Source organism: Rhyacophila brunnea, unplaced genomic scaffold, assembly GCF_057557595.1.
Source record: "Rhyacophila brunnea isolate RB1 unplaced genomic scaffold, BYU_Rbru_1.0 scaffold_4, whole genome shotgun sequence".
Classification (NCBI taxonomy): Eukaryota; Metazoa; Arthropoda; class Insecta; order Trichoptera; family Rhyacophilidae; genus Rhyacophila; species Rhyacophila brunnea.
The window spans coordinates 34,066,372-34,090,300 of NW_028233068.1; the positions used below are offsets into that span (position 1 = coordinate 34,066,372).

A 23,929-nucleotide genomic window follows, 5' to 3' on the forward strand; every position below is an offset into this window, starting at 1 on the left:
ACCTTGTGCGTAGTATCACTCGAATAACGTAATAAAATAAGATATACAGGTATTTTAAAGATAAAGAGAGAAAAATTATTGATTTTCAATAATCGACTAATAAAATCTTAAAATTTTATAATATTATTTTGGATTGGTTGACAAAGATACGCAATACACTATTTTTACAAAAAACATAATAATATATTCTTTGACTCCGATTTTATAGATTTTAATGAAATGTTAAGAATTTTAGCGGGGGTCAGAGTTGTGGATATATAATATGTGAAAGTGTAGGAAGATCTATAGTTCCGCAAATCGCGGCTAAAATGTTCACAGTCATCAAATAATGATGATGTATGTAAACTCATTCTGAAATCCTGGGATTAAAAACAATAATAAAAACTCCAGTTTTAAATAGATTTATCTTTATTTTTAATTTTTTATGATAGTCATGTACATAAGTAACGATAAGCTTGTATAAATAGGATAGTATTTATAAGGAATGATGTCCAATAAATTGTTAAATTATTTGCAGCCGAACCTAATCCAAATATTGAGTATGGGCGATAGGTAACTGAAAAAGAATAAACAAATTGTTATATTAACATATTAAATCTGGTCAAGACCTAATCAATATACAAGTAAGCTACTCACCTTAGAAGTCACAAGCATAATTTTTCTATCTATCGGGTCGTGAATTTAATTTTGATTTTAAACTCGACAAACGACGGCTAGTGAGACTTACTTGTGTACCGCTTTAATTGAATTTAATGTATTGTTGTTTAATTTAATAAAACGCTTTTTTTAGTTTTGTAGTACTTATTCCACTTTTAATTAATAAATTAGGACTAGTTTCGTCCGCCTCGGAGGGACATTTTCAACTCAGTTTCAGTTGAAAAAACCGGTCCTAATTTATTGATTAAAAGTGGAATAAGTACTACAAAAAAAAATGCGTTTTATTAAATTAAATGACAATACAATGCAGTTCCAAGATAAATTTACAGTTAACAAAATAAAATAAATTGAATTTAATGTATTGTGTATGATATTTTAATAATGTATTATTTTATTTACTACTGACTAACCCAATAAACAATAATTTAGATAAAATAATTTATTGTTTACGATTCAATAGGAATAGATTATTATGGAAAATGTTTAAATTTTAATAATGTATGACATGTAGGTGTATGTATTATGTATTTACACATGGATTTTAAAAATAAATTTGAGATAAATAGAAATATTTCAATCAATATGATTACCTATTATGTATAAATCTTTATTTCTCTTGTTTGAAAGATTGTATTCAATATTCCTTATTATTATCATAACTCCAATCCAATATAGAATGACACATCAGTAAAGCCATTTTAACCCAAAAACACCACTGATTTTTCAAGTTAACATTCGGGAAGTATAATAATATCATTCGATAGGAGTATTAGAAAATGGTCAGAGGCAAAAAAGTTTCTATTATTGACATACGTACAGGTATGAAAGAGTATTATTTCGACATATTTTGAAAAATACCCAAAAAGAATATTATTGTGTATCTATAACCTACTTTGTCTGATTTCCAAATAACTAAATATTGTATTTTAATAACAGAATCTCTAAATAATAATAATATTATGGACTATTTGAGACCTTATTCATAAAACAAGTTTTATCACGATAATACTAGTTTTCGGTAAATCAGTCCGAATGTGGCGCCATGCATTTTGGCTGACCAAATTTAGAACATAGCGAGGGATATTTATTTTTCAAAAATGTGTTTTAATTTTTTTTTTTAAATATATACAATCTTCTAATACACATGCCTGTATTTTTTTTAAATTTAAAATTACTTCATTTTTGAGATATTCAACATTAATTAAAAACCTAACAACTACGCCTTGCCGCTGTTTACAAATTCATTACAAAGTATCCAACAGAAGCAATTTCAATACCAAGTACTAAGGACGCAATTTGCCAATAATCGTAATCAATAGAGTGGTGATGCACAGTATGAATCATGTGATTTTGAACTGGCTCATCGCGTTTAAACACAATTATCACAAAATGAAGATTTCAGGATAACACTATTTTTCCAGAGAGGACCTCAAGAATTGTTTTATTATATAATACAAACAAAAGCATATTGTAGATCACGATATGAAACAAAATTACCTCGTTCGTTTGGATCTCTTACACCACATTGTCGATAGGAGATAGTTTTCTTTCTCTTTGTGTTTATATATCCTGGGACAAAAACGCTGGGCTGATCTAATCTTCCTGTGGCGAGCAGCTTCGAGAAATCTTTTTCCAGTTGAAAAGCTTTCGGCCCCTTGAAGTGTAGTAGGAATTGAATGCAAGTATTTTGATGAAGAGTTTTCGTCTTGCGAGAATCCACGGTAAGCATCCATTCAGGTAGGCCCATTACATGCCGAACTTCTTCCATAAACTGAGACCTATAAACAATTAATAGAAAGAGTTAGTTGAGTGAATTTTATATAAAATTGATAAAATATCATTAGCTTTACTGAGTCATCTAAATTATGAGTAAGTACGATGCTCTTCCGTTTCATTCTCAGTAATCAATACGATGACTCAGAATAGCATGGTAGCATTGTCGATATATTAGGAGCTGAATAGAAGAAGGATCTAAATAAAATTCAGGTGTTCTGATGTGACAGTGTTTTCAGAATTCTCAATTATTCCTTATTTACCTATGTTGCCAAAAAAATCATTTTGATTTGATGACTACAGGTGCCGCTAACGGTCAAAATGTAATTATACTACGTAGGTGAGATAGTCCACAGGAGGTGGTGTGGTGAGATGTGGAACTAACGAGGGGTTTACGAGGCACTGTTCTGCACTCATCGCTCACCACCCATGTAGAAGTAAGTGGTGAAATGTTTGCATTCGTTATCATGAAAAATAGATTGACAGCGATTTTTTTTAGATTAGTATCTGGAAACTGACCAGAAATAATTGATTAACAAAAATTTCAGATCGATAGGACCAATAACAAAAAAGATCAAACCTGTAGCGGCGTAAACTGAGCGACCAATATGGCCTCACATTTACCACAGTACCCCATCACATTTAGAGATCAGTGCCACGGACGAGTTAACTCGCGGGTTCTTGTAAACGTCATAACTTCTGAATGAACTGTTTGTTTATATTTTCTAAATAATATTTATCATTTTAGTGTGAAAATATTCACGATAAACTCGAGAAACATGTTGATTTGGTAAATTTTCACAAATATTTATCATTCTGTTGCTATTTCATATTTTTTAAGGGATTTATTTTATTCCAAAAATAGCTGGCTTACAAGTCGTCGCTGTAGGATTGGTTTCCCGAATAGACCAAATGTTCAGGAGACGAAATACAAATTTCATAATCCTATATTTAAATACATGGAGACATTTAAATCGTTATTTTTTCAGCATATGAATGATGTATTCTTTACCATTACAAAGTAATTTAAAGAAAGGGATGGTTCTAGTCCAATTAGATACAAAAAAAACATTTTGCATTAAAAGGTCGATTTCGACAAAAACGGATATTCGGTAAACCAATACTATGGCGACGAAGTGTCCACCTAGTAAAAATTGGCTGGGAGTGAGTAAGTATAGCAGTTTCTGTTAACCGAAACTAACATGTTCGAAAATCTGTATTACAATATTAATTTAGTTAAAATAATATCCAATTTCTAAACAAATTAAACAATAAGCACTTACAAGACGAATAGAGGTGGTTTTCTCAAATTGGCATATTTGACAATATCATGATCCGGCTCAATATTGGCACAGGCAAATCTATCTGAACCAAAATCGGGACTCATGATAACAATAGATCTGCCAAGTGCTTGCACTACTCCTTCAAGTGGAAGATTCGGATCGGTAAACATCTGTCTCTCGAGACCGATATCTAGAAAAAGAAATTCACAATATATTAGGTAAGTACGTTAAGATTTTATAAAAATAAAAAATGGATACAAATTCAGCTTAATATCTTTTACTTATGGTTCCAACTCTGGCGGATATATCTCCTACATGACATCTCAAAGGATTATCAGCTCCGCATTCTTGATTGTATAGATCCGCCTGCAATTACAAACAATGCGACATTAAGATTATATTATAATACCCCTCATTGTTGATAAATCTATATGTTGTGATGGTTTATTTTTCCCCTGGCTGTTGTGTCACTGTTCTGTTTTTTCATGCTCTGTTTATTTATGTTCTGTTTTTACCGTTTAGCGTTGTGACTATGAGACAAACATGAAACCATGAGTATCAGGATAGCCTAACTCCCAAAAATTAGTTTGGAATAGAAGGTAGTAAGTTATTAAAGTTGTTTTTGGGGCACTTTATACTCATCATCATTAAAAATGGCCCAATAACCCAGGGCGGGTCTTAGCCTACTTTAAAAACTTCCTCTATCTCCGTCTATCCTGGGCCAGTGTCCTCCAGGTATCCGCGCAGACCGCTCTAGCATCTTTGTTGACACCATCCGACCATCGGGCCAATAGACCTGCTAATTAACCAACGACTGTCCGGTTTGATATCCAGGAATCTTCTTGGCGGTTGAGTATTGTCCATTCTTGCTACATAGTCCGCCCATCGGAGTCTACCAAGTTTAATCAAATGCGGAGATACATTCTCATCGGGAGAGGTTGTAGAGCTTCAGATAATGCAGAAGACGCCATTCTTCTCCCACCACTTTATAGTAGGATTGTAATAATATAAAATACAATTATCCTGAATGATCTTTTATATTGTATTGTATGTAATATTATGTACTGTAATATGTATCTACATATTAAAGTATTAGAATACATTAATGATTTTAATGCTTACATTCAATGGGTCAGCCAACTGTGTGTAGTATGGATTCCAAATATACCCTCCAGCGACACATCGTGTACCTGTGGAAGGAACTGCAGCGTCCACTCCGACTGGATTGACAAACACAGCCCATTTATGGTTTTTCGTCTACAAGGAAAATCATATCATGTGTTTATAATAATGTACATATTTGTTAGCAGATACCTATTTATTATAAGAAGTGCGCTTAGGTTTCAGAGTATGCATTAATTGTATCCATACATTCAGTCTTCATTAGCCAAGATTTATGACGTGTGTCATTTGAATTGGCTTATTGTAATTCTATTTACGTCTCTCAGTACAATCATTGCTCAATGAAAGATGCAGGTTAAACATACTTACAACATTACGATCCCTAAGTCCTGGATGTCTCAGTTTAGTTTCAATTATTGTGTCACTCGCGCTGCCATCATTGTAAATTAGCTGTGTCATCCTGACGTAGCCATATGCAAAACCTGCTGGGTGATGGAATGAGGCAATAGCTCTAAGTTCTCTAGCCTCAGATGGACTGTAGCCTCTTTCTATTGATGAACACGCCCATCTACGACTTCTATCCTATAGTTTACATTACAAAAAATTAATAAAACCATTATAAATCCATGAAATATGAAAATTATGAAACCAACAAATTTTAAATATATAGGGTAGGTGCTCCTTTGGTCAGCCAGCTCCAGTAGTCAGCCATGCCAAACAAAACATTGTATGCGAAGTAAAGTAAACATTAAATTATTTAATTTATTTGACCCAATGCTCGGTCACCTAATAACGATTATTGACAATAGTGTACTGCCATCTGTGGTTCGAATGAGAAATAAATTTTAATATTTATTTAGTTGGAGTTGGAAGTTCGGAGAGTGAGTACGTGTTTTTGACGTTTTGGACGAGTTGACACAGTGCTCGAAAATACGATATACTTCAATATTCTGTGATAATTTGTTCAAGGTAAGTTTTCCTTCTACTTAATCATGATATATTTATTATGTTTTAGTGTAAAAAGAATGCATTTAAATAATATTAGTTACTTTTTTAAAGCGGCTGCCTTTAGGGTCAACTTTTTCCGAGTTTTCCAAAAGTCAGCCACCCGGCCGACAACTGGATTATTTGATAAAAAATATATAATATCGCTTGGTATTGAAATGACAAGCTAATGATGTTCTCTAATCAATACAATTAAAAAATATTTATTTTTCTCAAAGGATCCTATAGTCAGCCGCTTGTAAAAGTACTATTATGCTGGCGGCCGAGAACTGGAGTTCTCAAATCCTTAGGTCAGCCACCTTTTAAGTTCTTCACTTAATCATTGTAGATTTCTTTCATAATAAAAACAGCTGCTTGTATTTATAACGAGATCTAGTTGATAAATTGATTATTTGTTTTCAGTTTAGAGATATGGAGCCAAAGAAGCGTTTGTTGCGGCAATATGACGAATCTGAAACAACTGAATAAAAAAAAAATCCTGTGCTAGAAGACATATTCTTACCAACCAAATTTCTCTCAGTTCCTTCACCTTTTTCTAGCCATCTCTTTTACCCTTCCCCACTTCCAAGCCCATCTAATTCCAAACAGAAACTTTCCAAGCCCAGTGCGATTTCTTCGAGTGCATGGAGGTTGCTTGAAACGAACAAGGAAGCTTTAAAAATGAAAATGGCTGAAGAAATAAGAACGAGGAAATAGGCTCGTCAGAAAGCGGGAAATATAGCCAAAAAAACTAAAAAAAGAGCACTTTCTGTAAATGTTCTAAAAGAAAATAAAAGTGTTGCAACTACGGAGATGATACCCAAGAAAAAGCTGAAAGCACGTAAAGAAAACAGTGAAAACTCTGTTCTATCTTCTGACGATGCTGAGTGCGAATATTGCAAACGAAAATTTTCACAAGGTACATTAGGGGAAGAATGGATTAAATGCGTGGTCTGCGATGTGTGGTGTCATGTGGCATGTGCTGATGCAGACACGAACAGTTTTGTCTGCGATTTTTGTACCTAAGTAGTCGTAGTTTTCTATGTTTGTAGTATGTTTTGCAAGTTTTTTTTATCGTCTAACAATAGTATTATACGTACAATTTTATATAAAAAGTAAATATTTTTTACCTTTTTTAATAAAATTTGAGTACCCAAATTAAATAGCCCTGTTTTACTAGCATTATCGTAAGAGTATAATAATTCAAATCCTATTTAGAATCAGGCGGCTGACTTCTGGTGCTGGGGTGGCCAGAATTAGGAACATGGTGGCTGGCCACTGGGAAATTGGGTTTACTTTACAAAAACAATATTTATATGCTAAACTCCATGAGATATAGACATAATAAAAAATGTCAACAACACTTCGTTAAATTTCGCTTATTACAAAAAAAACACAAACACCCAATGTTATTTATAAACATATTACATCAGTATGCACTTCAGATATGTGCTAAGTGGCTGACTACTGGTACAACTACCCTATACAGTAGAGAGTAGAACCTTGATTATCCGGACCAAATAGGGATTAAGTTCGTCCAGATAATGAAAAATCTGGATAATTGAGAGAGAGGACTGGAACCTGGAACTCACTAAGGGTCTTTTAAAAACCTGTTCCATGATTTTTTAAATGTTCACACATCCACAGAATCTCTCTGCTGTCATGTAGCAAGTCCCTTAAATCAATTTACTTGTGGAAACTGATAGGTAACGCATTCTTCATTATTTTTGTCTATTGACAATAGCCAATATAATATGTAGGTACCACTTTAATATTTATAAAATACCCTGATTCATTGGTTGTATTATAGATGTGACATTTGATGAACAAAATTGAGCTGTAAACACTTCATCAAACCAATATTGACTATTTTATTAGGTAACAGGTGTGATGATGTATTTTCAGGTAATAACAATACTTTCCCATTTATTTATAAAAATCTTATATTTTTCACATTCAAAATGAATTGTTTTTCATACCATCCTTTGAAACACAAACTAAACTTAAAACATTCATGACCTTTTCTGATGACTAAGAATTGACTAGGTATAACTAGAAGAATGACATCTAAATTTTGACCTTTTAGATTAATTTTTTGATTTCCCAAAAAGAAATAACAGGATTGTGTATCAGCTCGCAGAATTGGGACAAATCATTATGGTTACACGTTCTTTATTGATTTTGAACCCGCTGCTTTAATATCTGACTTCATTAAAATGACGATGCCATATTTATTAGGCAAAAAAATATCTTGAGGGTTCACTTTTCAAAGCACTGATTGATTATATGGCATATCCAATTTGTGTTTTAGTAAAAGCTCAACACGTTTCCTTTTCGATGATAAATAGTATATATCTATTCAAACAGCAACCGCCTCATCCTGAATCTAAACAGTTCAAACTCATAGCAGCTACGAGTGCATACATACTTATCAATATACATCGATAAATGGCACTGTCTGTCCAAAACGAAAATCCATATAATTGAGGTCCATATAATCGAGGTTCTACTGTATACAACATACTATAACTGAATGAAACTACTGATTTACTTTCATAAATTTTATCAATTGCCTAGATTCAATCCAATACAAGTGTTCAATTAAATTGTAGTTACCTTTTTATAAATGACTATTGATCTGCCCAATATACTTTGGGGGCCAAAAAGTGGAAGCAAAGAGTCATTGAATGCCCCAATGAATTTCTTATGCCCCAGTAAAGTTCCAAATTTTCCGCTCAGATCACCGATTTTATATTGATCCGAAGTACCTGCAAAAAGACATTTGTAATATAATACCTACAATGAAGAGGCTAAAGAACACCAGTATTATCGAAGAAAGACTCTTGAGTGAATGAGCACTGGTTGTACGAACAGTCTAAAATATCAATCAAGTCTTCTAAACTACCCAACTAACACCCCATTTACACGTGCATGGATTTAATTATATTACTGAAAGTACATATTATCGCGGCTATAACAAGAAAATGCACATGTAAATGTATTATGACAGTGGCGAACCTGGCGGAAGAAATACGTACTACACCGCACAGAATATTTTGACGTTTACCGATTATCTAAAAACCTGACCGAACTTGTCAATTAGCACTTACAATGACAACATCGCATCTCGCTTATGCCTTAAGAATGAGATTGGAAAGACAATCATCACTTTTACGTGTAAACAGTTATTATTGCGATAGCTTAAAAATACACACTACATATTGGTGCAAGTAAATCCATATACAGGCGCTATAATAGTAAGAAAACCTTCTGTATTTAGGTGAAGAATAAAATATATGAAAGTGGAGCAGTAAAAAGGTTAAGATTAATGATTAAATTAGTATTTCACATTCCAGATTCATTTGCAGTAAACTGCAAATGATTATCACCCGCAGTTTGCAATTTCCAAATATTAATTTTAATTGGGTAGGTAACCAAATTCTAATCTTTCTTACCTTTAGCTGGTTCAGGAATATCTTTTTCTTTGATTTTGTTCGGGTTAAAGGTACCATAAAGTGATACAGGTTCACAAGGAAAGCCAATATCTTCTTCAACAGGAGTCTACGAAACAATAAATCATTATTTTGGGATGTGATGATATATCAATATCCAAAGCAATTTGATCATAACCATTGCCCTCCAAATTAGCATCACCAATTTGAGGTTACTTCTATATTTTGTGAGTAGAAATAAGAGATGCTCTGAATAGAAAGTTGAATAGAAAGTGAGTAGAAATAAGAGATGCTTCTGAAGTATTTATCAGACAAATTAATACCAACCAGAGAGAAATCTTTAATATACAGCGCAGAAATCTTTGAGGCGATTTTTTTGAATCAGCTCACCTAGTTTGCATTCCTATGTAACTTAAATAATAATGAAGTTGGCTTACAATATGAATATTATAATCTCCTGCGTCGTGTAAACCTTCCAAGTAAACATCTAAATTGGTTGTGTCATATTCAGTCTGTTGGAGGAACTCAAGCTTTCCGGAAACTTCTAATGGAAATACATTAGCATACCAATCTCTGGCAACCGCTTTCCTACGGTACACCCCTCCAATACTAAAAAATATAACACAAAAGACACATTATTTTTAGGAATAAGAGAGCACGTCCGACGACTCGTCCGACTTTAAACTCAAATTACTAGCCACTGTTGATTGATTTGCATAATCTAAAAAATTAAATACCCAGTGACATCCGTTTGAATACTTTTGAAATACTAAGACATAAATTATCAGTATTACAGCAATTGTAGTAAGAGCTTCACTCTACATTCAACGTGTGTCGTTAAAAATCTGCAGCCTATCAGATACTGCAATAGTAATATTGTGAGGCATAGAAAAGGTGAAAGAAAACTTTCTTCTATAGGGACAAAGCTATGATATATAAAAATGAAGCTGGAAAATGTTATTAAGGCCAATTTATTATAAAATTGACTTCAAGTCATTTCACACTACAGATTAATCTGTAGCAAACAATATACTTCTGTGTTTTCAGATTTATTTTCTAGGGCTACACTGAGATGGAGACACCTTGTATTACGGCTCGTCTTATGTGAGCGACGTCGGCGAGGCGATGAGCAGCGCGCGCAAACTCAAACACATAACCGTATAAACGTACAACCAAAAAAAAGACTGTTTATGAACATTTTCACACACGGTTATACGTTTCAGTTGCGCGTGCCGCTCAACGCTTCGCGCGACTTCGCCCACGTAAAACGCCCCGTTAGTGTACCAACATGTATAAAATAAAGTTTTTTATACTGTGACCCAAAATTATTTGGAATATTTAGATGAGCAATAAAAACACAACTATCACCAATCGTTGTGTATGAAAAATAGCAAATATCTATTCTGGTTTTACTCAACGAAACCGATCAAAATGATATTTCAGGCCTGGGACGAATCGGACTCAATGGTCGTTGGATTGACAATTCTGCTTATGTAGTTTTCGTCAAAAACTTCTTCGAATCACCATTACGTGTCGTCAGTGGCGGCCGGTGATCATAAAATTAGGGAGTGCATGCAAAGACATGCATTTTCCTTTTTGTGGTATTGAAAAAAATCGGCAATAGCCTTCAGAGTGGAGGTAGGCTTATGCTTAAATATATAATACATCTTGGGGGGGGGGGGGGGGTTGAGAAACGAAACGACGCTCACATTCACCGACAGCATTTATTTATTGTCAAAGTTATAAAGTCCAAGCTTCTGGATATGATAGGTATGATGCAAAAGGCATACAAACTCTTTTCGATTTTTATTGTAATACATTTCATATGTGCCAACGTAGTTTCCACGTTTGACACTCCTAACTTCCATAAATTATAACTGATGCAAGTATTTTAGACAATATGTCATTGGTACAAAGCCGTAAACTCCTCATTTGTGTAGCTCCGATAGGTAGTACGCGGGTTATGGTCGGTTGAAGTTCACATACTGACGCAATTCGGGCATATCTTATACTCCCCTTTCGGTTATTTGCATCCCACATTCTCCGCATACACCTACGCGCTGTACCATTTTGATAAATACTATGGATCGGTGATTTTTCAACGGGATATAGTTACTATCTGTTAAAAAATTGCTAATACTTTGTACACCTCAACTCCAGAATTGCACTCCAAATGGGACTGATTTGAAAGACGTATTCAAAATGAAAAATACTTCGGTAACACGAATATTGTATTTGATAGAATAATTTATATTTCTTTTCTTCAATAATTGACATTGGAAAATTGCTTTGTTCATCTTCTTAAAAAATATTTTATCCTCTTTTACGTTCAAAATAACGCTCATACTCCACATACACTATTGAAATACCTAATATTGTAGAAATTGTTACAATGTAACGCTTTTGTTAAATAACTACTTGAGTAGTATAAGTAGGTACGTAAAAAATTGTAGTATGTATATTATATTATGTAAAGGTTATTAATAGTTTATCAATTACTTACTTACAAGTTTACTTTGCTCTAGGCATAATAAAATTATTTAATTTTTAAAGGTAAAATAATTATAAAATTGGTATTTGTATGTTGAGATTGCTACACCTAACTTAGTGAACACAATATCACTCTAATCGATATTTTGATCGATTCAATATTATATGGCAAACAACGTAGCATTTACCTCATAACGTACGAAATAATAATATAATAATTTGAAATATTACGCGGGAATCTTGTAACGACTTCAAAAGCGTTTGTGAGTTGTTATTATTCGCGCCAGTCAAACACAGCATTGTCGTGAAATGTCGTCTGCGCTCGTAAGCTCAGATTGGGAGGCACAGTGTCTCAAGTGAGGTAAATATTGCACGTTCGGAAATAAAAAAAGATCACAACTGAGCCCACATTATCGGCAGCGTGAAAAAAAAATCATCGCCAGGCGGTTCGATTTCTCTCCTGCACAATTGATACTACGAAGGACGTACCTACGCATACATGCAGGCCGCCAGAAATTTCGCGCATTTTATGCGTGCAGAAGGGCGACAAATTAAAGATATTTTACAATAATTAATTCATACAATATGTAGGTATTTGAATACGTACTTATTATTACATAGTTACGTAATAATTTGGGAGATCAGTGCACCTTTGCTCCTATACAAGAGCCGTCCCTGCGTGTCGTTATATAAAAAAATCATAATATTATGAGTCCTTTTAGTTCTAGGTGATACTGATGATACGACATAAATACTTTTCTTGCCAGACTGTATTTCCAGTAAAATCAAAAAAGGAGTATAAATAACCTCGTGCAGTTTTTGAACCCAATAACTCTGATTATTATTGGTTAATTACCATAAGTAATTGTCAATAAGGAGGAATACTCACATAGAACAAGCCATTCTTTCTCCTCTTGCCACAGGACCGTGGTCATCATAAATTACTAAAGATTTTCCCACAACAGAATGTGTTCCGGTCAATGGAACTAGGGTGTCTGTGAACATCCTTCGTGATATTTTAATTCCCTCAGATTTTCTGCCAGCTACTCCGAGCATCCCATGCCTATTAAGGATAGCAATATTCAAATCAATTCCAACATAGTGTATTCATAATATACTACATTATACATGGTAATATACAAGTACCTACATAATTCTAATATTATTTTATAAATAATACTTACCAATAATTATTAAGTCAACCATTTTTCATATCAACATGATTCATAATAATGTTAGTACCAAATGCTTAGTCAGTCATGTCTGGCTTTAAGCGATACTTAACCATAGGTACCTACCCAAAATCAACTGCCAAGTCTCAAATAAGTAATGGCATAATTCAAAAACACAAGTGACAGCTGTCAAAATATTTGAGAAATCCGCTGAGTAGGTATATTATTATGTACAATCAGCGCTCGAAATGGAAAATTTTACGAACCGGAGCGCTCGATAATTTTATTAAAATATTAAGGTTGTTATCTAATTGTATATGTATTTTATAAAAACAAGTCTGTTAGATTTTTTTATTATGACATATCTAGCTCAGGCGTTCAAATTAATATTCCACGAGACGGAGCGATAGTTTTGGAGATTTTATGAACCGGAACGGCGCTCCGGTGCGTTCCGGTCCATTTCGAGCCCTGTGTACAATCAAAAAAGAATTTAGTTTATTCATTTATGACAAATCAAAATGGAATCGAGTATCGATTATCAACGCAAAATCATTCTATTTACTTTTAAAGTCAATGAGTTGTCGATGGATAATATTTGCAAATGTGAATAATGAACCAGTTTGACTGTGTTCTGTGCAGTGTTTTCATCAAAATATTATGACCCAAATGCCTAGCTCACTGTATCTGCAGTGTGTACATTTAATCAATTAAACCATTGAATTATTTAAAGTGTATAATTAAAATAATATTAACTTCTTAATAATCTGCAGTTTTCATAATTTTACCATTGAAGGTACCTATATAAATTAAATAATACTTACCTAGAATCTGTATTCTATAAGCTGGCGTTCACATCACGTCGTTCGCGGACGGAGAGCATTGTGCCATCGCGTTCAACTGTTGCAAGTTTTCAATGGGAAGGAACGAGAGGGAATGCAGTGCTGAATGCTGAATCGGGGAGGAAACCGCACGCCAGCTTATAGAAGACAGACTCTAGGTACCTATCTAATAAAGTTACATAAAATACATAGGAATTTTAAAGATGGCACTACTTTGGATCGGAAAAAGCGACTATGTTTTAAATATTGTGTACGTGTAACTGTCAACAGTTAACTTAACTTAAAGGCGACCTCTACAGGTTTCTAAGTCATGAAATGTAATTAACGAGAAGACTTATATTCACATTTAAGTGACTTATTTCATATGACTAATGTGACAGTAACAGCAAATACGTGTGATCGCATCTACAGGTACATTGCTACCACATCGATACTGGCACACTTTTTCATGGGCTTCATTACTCTGATTATATATTTATTTACCTTGTCGATAAATCTCCAACTCTGCACAATCCACGGTTACTAAATGTGCACGTCTTATCTGAAGATTTTGCATCATAATTCACTTTGAATGGATTATAGATTGCCTTAGCACTCAGGCATCTCCCAGTCCAGTTATAAAAGTCTTGGTTTGGTGGTGATTCGTGAATAGCCCAACGATGCTCGAAGGAATTGTTTAAGTTGGCTCCGTCTGCATGGACCAGATACTCAAACAGGATTGATGTATCAGCCCATGGCTCGCCTTTTGGTTGACGCAGTACAACTCGTCCGACCAATGGATATCGCAACGTTACTTGGGCTGTGTACATTTGTGTTTGATATCCAGTTTCTTGGTCGTAAAGTGCTATGCTGCCGCATAATGAAGTTTTGTTTTCATTTCTGAAATATACACAATAATGTGATAAGAAAATTAATGTTTATGAAGTTTGAACATAATATGGGAAATTTATTGATACAAAGGTAAGGATAAATCTAAAACTTTTTTATATAAGACCTAATGCATAGTAATACTTATTGAAGTGAGTGGACTTATGTGCTAGTCAGCTAATAATAAATAAAAAAATAATCTATAACAAGAGACAGGAAAAATAAAAATAAAAATTATAGCTATCAAGAACAGAACAGAAATCAAGTTAATATAGTTTTGCATATTGTCATTATAATAAAGCAAAATTGTTTTGAGTAGGTACTGATTATCTATACAAACATGAAGGACTAGCAACTCTAAAATATTACTCAAATTAATGATTGAAACCAAATTGACATCTATTACATATCATCTGTCGGTATTGTATAGTATTGTAGAAGTATTTGCGGCATATGCATTTATTTAATTACTGATAAATTGTTTTAAGTTCGTAAACAATCAATTTATTATTATTCAATTCATATTGTGCCGTTTTTAAACTTTTACCATTGTATGTTAATTAAAAAATATTTTGATAACTAACACTTTAGATGGCCAAAAACAACGTTATCATGATATTGATTCTTTTCTTAAATTTCATCTATACTTATGGTTCATAAATAGTTAGATTTAAATAATGTCGACATTCTGTGCCCCATAGTTATTCAGATTGTTTTTTAACAAAAGGCCATCTCAACATATTATATAATGATGGTAGATTGCAAATTAAATTGAAAATGTTTTCAAATTAAGGCATTAACACGTATGTACTCTTTGTTCCAGCCTTTGTTTGTGTATTAGTGACTGTAGGTAGGACTGTAGTATATTAGTGATAGTAAGGTGACTGAGGCGGCGATGCCACGCCAACGTGGCGTTCGTTAAGTGTGTGTGAACCATTCGGCCAATCATCGTGCGTATTACTGATTTCACCAACACCTCGACAAGGGGCATTAAAGACTAAATGGCAGATGGTAGATGGCAGTGTACATCATTTGCAATAATTGAATGTGTGATCCGAATAACATTGCAAACAAGAGTCTTTCAGAAATGGAGTTTTATACGGATTAACAATCCTTTAAATTAACAATAAAGTATTAACAGTACTTATTTATACCTAACGAGTGGGGATTTATGTATGTGTAAGTTTTTTTCAATATTGACGATGAGCTGGATGAGCATTGTGGAGCCAATTATTATCCTAATGACAATTGTGTGAGGCAGACATTCAATTATTGTGGATTATCTTGAAATAAAATGTTTCATATTATATTTTATAATATAAAGATAAAATTTTATGTTAATAAAAAGGAACCTTTGCTGAATGAAAAAATTGCTACTAGTGGATACTACCACTATTGATCTGAGATGCCTCATTAAAATTATATCATTTATACAAAATTTAATAATATACTATATTTTAATTAAGTTAGGTTACATGAACACACAGATCAGTTTCATTGTTTATCATACAAATTGTAATGAAAAACTTATCTATAGGAATATAATAATATCAAACCTTCTAATTATAAGAGTTCTATGGATGATACTATGTTGCCCTTGTAATGGTAGAAATACATCCCAGTACGATCCACTCAACTCGTTACTGATTCCTGGCAGTAAATATGGATGACTCAAGTATTCGGTTCGGCCTTTTAATTTTCCAAATAGATCTCCAATGGCGTATTGGTCTTGGGTACCGAGTCCTGGATAATAAATTAAATGAGAATATCTAGATGTTTAATGGTACTTATATGTTTTATGGAAATGACATTGCATGTTATGCCACTTTATTTATGAGAAGCTTTTATTTTTCTTTTATAATATAATATCATAATATTATACTAGTGAAGCAGCCTCCAACCTCTTTGACTAGTAACATCTTACAACGCTATCAGCATAAAATGCAACCACTTGCGCAAACCTATTAAACCACACCTGTAACATAAATATTATGTCAGAACATACGCACTGCTTATACGTATGCTAATTATAATTACTATAAGTATACCAATAACTTTTTTCTGCTCTAAACACAAAAATATTAATATTAATTGTTATAGTATAGATAGCAGTGGCGAAGGGTGGAGGTAGGCTGTTAAGATTCGCTATAAATAGTGCACACTAAACTTTTTTAGTCATATGTATTTGTTTTTATTGAACTAAGACTACAATTTACAGATGGTGTTACTTAGTTTTTAAAAATCAATTAAACCCTGCCTAAACGAAACCATAATAGTTTTGGTCTAATTTGGGCAATACGATAAAATTGTGCACACTTTTAAATTCATAGTTATTTGTTTTCGTTGGATTAAAAATACATATTACACATATTGTTGGTTAATTTTTTTAATTCATTAAGCCCTGCCTAAACCAAACTATAATAAATAAAAAATATTATTCTATTTATAAAATATTCAAAGTTATATATGATTTAATTGCATATTTTTAGATATTTTATAGATAGACATGTATTTTTTGACTATTATCTATTATGGCTTGGTTTCTCAGAGTTTAATTGAATTTTAAAAGCTAACCAACACTATCTGTAAATTGTAGTCTTATATCAATGAAAACAAATATGTATGTCTGAAAAAGTTTAATGTGCACTGTTTATGGCGGATCTTAACAGCCTACCTCCACCCTTCGCCACTGATAGATAGAATATAGTATAGATATATCTGAAGTGTGCGCGATCTCCGGGGAGATCAGTAATAATTTTAATAATGGAGTCGTATGCTTCTGTGACTATTTATTCAGGTGATAATATTTTTTTAACTGTTCGCCCATAAACTCATATATTACGCAACTCGCAGTTGAAATCAGATATGACTTCACTTCCCAACGGACAATCTGCTGTTGACACCTTTCAGATAAGCTAAAAAGGGTATTGAATGTGATTATGAATGAAAGTTTTTCAATTAACTGCTCTAAATAGGTCGCAGTACTCTGGGGCACTCAAGTACTCGGAGGTAACCAAGTGCCCATCACTAAATAAATTCGAAAAACAGATAATATGTCGATAACAGATAAATGATAGTCTTTCCATAATAATGACTGAGTGTAATGTATTTTAATACCTGATTGGTTTATGTTTTCATATTAGTGATTGTATCAACACCTCCTACGTAAAAGGTCAGAACTGCGTTTTTTGCTATTTTGGCTTAATTGCCTTTTTTTAATTAAATAATTTTAAAGATAAAAAAAAATATCGAAAAAAACGAAAATTCAATCAAAATTATATAGCATAACTAAAAATTCGATTCCAGCATTTACATTAACTTTGTGGTGTCATTAAAATTTATTAAAATCGTACTACTGAAAAGTTACCATTTTGCAGTTCCGACGTTATACGTAGGAGGTGTTGGTATGTTCATTGACAGGAGAGGGCATAATATTGTTTATCAATATAATTCAGCAATGGTTAGGAGTAATTATTAGAGTTATGAGCTCATTCATAATGAACCAATTGACTATTTTCTTCAAGGTGTATTTTTATAACCTCTATATTTTTTGGTGGGTAAGTAGATAGGCACTATTGTACCGTATTTGGCATAAGTAGATAATTATTAACCTAGTGTAATATAATATAGTAGGCAGGTATATTGTATCTAGCAGTGGCGAAGACTCCATACTAGGTGATTATTTAAAGCCTTAACGCAATACGTAACGAGCTATAGCACAAACACAACCTAATAAAGCCAACGGCTTCCTCTTCTTTGGTACATTTCATGGATACAACACATACAAACAATTACATATATATTGTAAAAACTCACACACACACAATGTCAAAACTGCGGCTATAGGTATAAAAGCCTAACATGGTTTGTATATAATAAATTCATTATTTTTTTTGCTCTGGATCCGATCTGAAACGTTGAACTTTCAAGACAGTAAGATTTTCTAGCTCGATTTCTATTTTTTAATATGAATCTCCACTCTGCGGAAGCCCATAATATGGGCCTCCACAAAGTGGATTATTATGATCCTATTAGGATCGGACATGGTCAAAAGAAGGAAAATATAATATTTTTAGTTCAGTAAAATACTGAAGATGAACAAAATTCAAATTCAAGTCCTGTAAATATGGCTGTACTAGGACTTTCTTTCAGTTACCTACCACAGCCTACCAATTAATTGTCAAAAGGCACCTTCGCCATTGGTATCAAGTGTGATAATAATATGTATTACGTTACAACTAAAAATGTCCTCACTATATACCTACCTAATATTTTAATTTTATTATAATACGAATTTAATCAGGTAATCAATAAGTTAAACAATTATTAAGCTAGTAAGTAAGAGAATTCAGTTGCTTTGCTTACAAGCAAAAATTTCCTCACCTTCTGGGGGTGTTTTCTCCATATCCACTCCTTTCGGGTTGAAAACCCCACCTGTCGTATTGCAAATATTTGTCAGGCCATCGAATGTCCTTGGTGGAAGTTGAGGTAATTCCACTATCTGATATGTGGAAATGGAACTGGCATACCGCAGCGAGTTGACATAGTTTCCATCTGCTGCCGTCAAATTAAAGTTGATCCACGTGGGATCGAATCTGGACTGCTGTTTTAATTCCACTTCTCCTTTTATTCCATCTGAGCTGATTAATACTCTAAAATTTTTAAATAGAGAGTCAATTATAGCGGAACAACTTAATCTTGGATATGCGCAGATTGTGATGTCGTCTACTGCGGACAAATTACGTAGAGTAAATTTAGTTATTGTTACCTCTATTATTTCAAACTACTCTATCTCGGAGCCTATTGCATCGTTTTCTCTCGCTCGGTATCGCTTTAACTATGTCATACTTAGTTAATTACTATGTCATACTTAGTTGTTTACCACTCATATGTTTGTCCATGTGATCGACAAGTTTCTATAGTTTCTATAATTTTATAATACCAAAAATTCTAAGAACAAGGGGAAAAGCTTGCACCTATCAGAGGCACCTAGCGGAAAAATACGAAGCTTGCAATTTGAGACATTTTTTTGATAATTTACAATTTCAATATGTATCTGAAAACATTAAAAAGAAAAATATATTTTTTTTAAGTCAAAGATAAACTTGGAATTATTGTAAAAAAAATCTGAATTTGTTACATATTTATTTCCACAGTTACGTTAATATTACATATATTTTATGGTCATATTTATTATTAAAATTTAGTATATTAAGTTTTTTATCTGTTGACATAGAGATTTTTGACTAATTCATTGTTTTAATGAAATCGAATCAAATTAAATTTATTTATTTTACATATAATGAACATAACAAATTATAAATTCAAAGCGTTCACGACATGACATAAAATAAGTGTTAATAATTTTTAAAAATAAAAATACAGAGAATAAGTAATAAAATAAGAAAATAAATAAAATAAGTAACAAAATAAAAGTAGATGGAAGCACACAGAGTGAACTTTGATAGACCCTATCTTAAAAACTTATAAAACAACGTCCACCTAAATTCACCCTCACGTAAGTGGAATATATCAATATCCGAAGCGATTTCATTAAACATGGTTACTGCCCTCCCAATTGGCATCACTAATAGCAGGTTAGTTCTGCACCGTGGGAGAACAAACAACGGATATTTTATATTTTTCGGATTTAATATTTTTTATATTTATTTAAAAAAACATCGATTTTTATAAAAATATAAATGTGTATAACTTGAAATCCTTTTTATTTATATGAAATCTTATTTAGGTATGGTCCCAATATTGAAGCTCATTGCTGGTATAATTTAATACTCGTAGTTCAGTAGTTTAAACTGTTTCGTGGCCCCCTTTAAAATATTTTGTCGAATCGATTGCACTATCTGCGTCAAATAAAATCGCCTCTGAGTGATCTACTGGGGAAAAAATACCTAGTATTGCTGGCCAATTAGACTGTCATAGGACAATAATTAGACTGCCATGATACAAGTTATTATCCGAGGTTGGGAACTGAGATTTGACAAATTAAAAGATTACCTGTATTAATAACTAGCTATCACTCTCGCTATTGACTAAAAAAAATCCCCAGCGATCTTTGACGAATGGGGTTTTTTTATGGAGCGGTCCAGTGCTGTAATTTAATTATTAATAAATCTCATTTGACTTGGGTTGTAATTATAATCGTACGTTAACAATAATTAAAATTTTAGTCTAATTAATCTAACAATGAAACTGGAATGCCGTATTAAATTCTTTCGTTAGAGATTTCTTTTGGTCAATAAGGAGATTCAGAGCTACCAAATTTCAGCTCCTCGATCCCAATATTGACTAGCCTACGTGGATCTGAACAAAACATTAACTAATTTATTATGTGTCCGAAAGGAAAAGAGAGATAAGTCTAAAATCACTACATTTTCGAAGATTAGGTACTTTCTGTTTAGATTAATTAATTCGAATCGTCCTTTTTCCATTTAAGAGTCGTCCATATATTATGACTTCGCGGAAAAATAAGCGGGGGAGGGGGTAATATAATGTGATGAATGATGAGGAATGAGAGGCGGCAGAAAAGTGACGTAATTTAGACAGATGGGATATAGGTCAAAATATCCTTGCCCAAAATCGTGGGATATCATTTATGGACATTTTTACACTTAACTCCCTTTTTCTTTCGCACACAGAATTAGTCCTCATAATTTGTAAAAAAATATATACCTAACCCCAGAAAATATGTATTGGAAAATTGATATTATTAACAGGTAAGTGCCTAACTAATGTAATAAATTTATTCAGTGTGTTTACTTACTTTGACAATCTCTCATGATGGTGCCTAATTTTACCGCAAGCCAAAAAGCTATCCGAATGCTTTTCATCAAAAACAACAATATATAAAGTTCTGTGAGGACCTTCGATATCACTTGGTAATAACGTCAAACCTTCATCTCTGTACAGAGTCTTAACCCGTTCATTTCTTGGATCACTCGCCACCTTTATGGTGCCTAACCTTGCGTCGATGTCTCCAACGCTGTGTCCAACGCCTTTGTTTTCCGGGTCAAAAACCAACTGCAGAATATTACAGTTTTCCTCTGATTTGTCTTTTCCTGAATCGAAAATATCGGTAACGTACGCTTTCCATTTATGCTCTGTGTAAACACCGTTAGATTGATTCCCTGACACGTGGTATAAATCTGTTTGAATAAATGTGTCGGTGTGCTCAAACTCTTTGGACGCTATCCATCTAAAATAAATTGTACCGGAAATCGGCGAGTTGAATTTGGCCACTGCAACTCTCTCTACAGTTCTGTCGTTGGACACAATGGTTGCGCAAAGGGTTCTGTGTGTTTCTGGTGATTTGAGAACGAGACTCTTGCCCCAAAATCCTTTCCCTCCTGTCAAATTATTCTTGCTTTCAAACTCCGTGCTTTCTTTTCCTGGGAATTCCAGAAATCCGAGCTCATCCGTTAGGTTGATAATTTCATTTCCTAGCTTCACATCGGCACACCTATCCTCGTGTATCTCAGAATAATCTACAGGAAATTCTCGAATACTCCAATGCCACACTTGGTCTGGATATTCAAGGGTTGTTTTTAGGTTCGTTCTTATACTGACAAGGTTGTCAGCTTTTTGGGAAAATTCTATCTCTCCGTGTAAGCCATGTTGAGATATATACGCTCTCAATACAACACCGTATACTAAGCCTGCAAAAATATTAAAATACACATCAATAAGCTTCCTAATTTAATTGAATTTATTTTTAATATATTTCTTTAAATTTACGACAGTAGTTATGTAATTATTAGTATGTCAACCAGTTGTCGATAAAGAAGAAATACAATTTATATATTGGTATTTTTCATTAACCTATGAAGTCTTAGCTGAGGCTTAGTTAGCTAATGGTTAGCTATAAGATTAATGACAGTAAAAACAAAACAAAAAATACTTACCCGAGGGTACCTACTTGGTGGAATTTGAATTTAAATTCTAATGGATTTAAGTTTCGCACTATTCCATTTGGGTGGTTTCATTTACCATTTGTGAGTTCGCATAGTGTCTGTAGATGTCGAAAGGCGAATCCCGGGTTGCAAAAAATGACTCAAATGGAATACCTAGTACAAAACTTAAATCCATTAGAAATTAAATACATATTAATTCACAATGGATATGTATTATAATTTAAACTTGCAGGTTAGGTACATTCTCTCATAAACATTTGGATACCGAAAAATGGTTTTAATTTTGGCTGACCTATAAATATCGCAATATTAAGTGGTAATATAATTTTGACTTCTTACATTTTTGAGGAGCCTTCGTATTTTACCATCATAACGTGATTTATATTTTCAATTAGGTAATCTGTATTAATACATATTTCCAAACAACTTATTTACTTATATGTTATTTATTAATACCGTTATGTCAGTTGTTAATGTTATGGATAATTCATATACCTCTATACCAGGCTATAATAATTATTGTCTCCTTATATGTCGACAGTAAAACAATAGTACCCAAGGAATGCGTTTGACATAAAAATACATAGGTAGGTACCTAACGTTTCAGCATGCCTCCTAAAATATTGAATGAACATTGCTTATTATTTGCTCAAACTAAAACTTTTTTCTGTCGAAGGCCATAATAGTTGACAATATAATCGACACATTGATAGGTATACTTACATTTAATTAAAAAACAGGGTATATACCTATCATAATATTATGTTTGTTATTTAAAGAAGGACCTTGGTGTATTAATCACATTGTAATTTGTTATGATTGTGTAAAGTCAAATTGATTGTCCGTAATATTATATGTACCAATATGAAATTGTCTTCTTACGAGATTCTAACAAGAATGAAGATATTATCTTCAATAAACTAGAAATTAATGATAAATTGTTTCTAAAATAAATGAAAAATGTTATCTGCTCTGACATGCAGGTACTATACAGGTAATACAAACGTACCTATACTACGTCTATTAAACATATGTACTTCGTAATTCTAACAGTAGACATGCAATTATTAGTAATATTAGAACTTCAATAACAATAGTTCCAATTAGTTACAACGATTACGATACATATATCAGAAAAATACTTACATTTAGAAAGTAATACAAAGATACAAGAATAAAAAAGATATCTCTTAGCAATAGCCATTATAAAAATTTGGACTGATATATCACAGAATATTATTATTAAGTCTTGGTTTTAATTTTAATCCATATTGAACTAAACACAGTCTATCGATCACTCATAACCTCAAATTTACAGTCAACAATCAACAGGTAAACTCGAAGATTTAATTCTTTTCGACT

The 23,929-nt window shown here is 32.8% G+C and overlaps 1 protein-coding gene across 1 annotated transcript; it reads right to left on the reverse strand.

Annotated features, from left to right (window-relative positions):
* Positions 1-311: 311 nt before the first annotated feature.
* On the reverse strand, positions 312-23,929 carry Rsod (superoxide dismutase family protein Rsod). Its single transcript, XM_085953778.1, has 15 exons — positions 23,714-23,929; positions 21,421-22,312; positions 19,023-19,291; positions 16,196-16,382; positions 14,256-14,651; positions 12,651-12,824; positions 9,709-9,880; positions 9,275-9,380; positions 8,436-8,587; positions 5,205-5,417; positions 4,836-4,970; positions 3,995-4,079; positions 3,714-3,903; positions 2,155-2,435; positions 312-556 (listed from the first exon to the last, which is right to left on the reverse strand). Exons 1-15 carry the CDS (start codon positions 23,769-23,771, stop codon positions 432-434), a joined length of 3,435 nt encoding a protein of 1,144 aa, XP_085809904.1. The 5' UTR covers positions 23,772-23,929; the 3' UTR covers positions 312-431.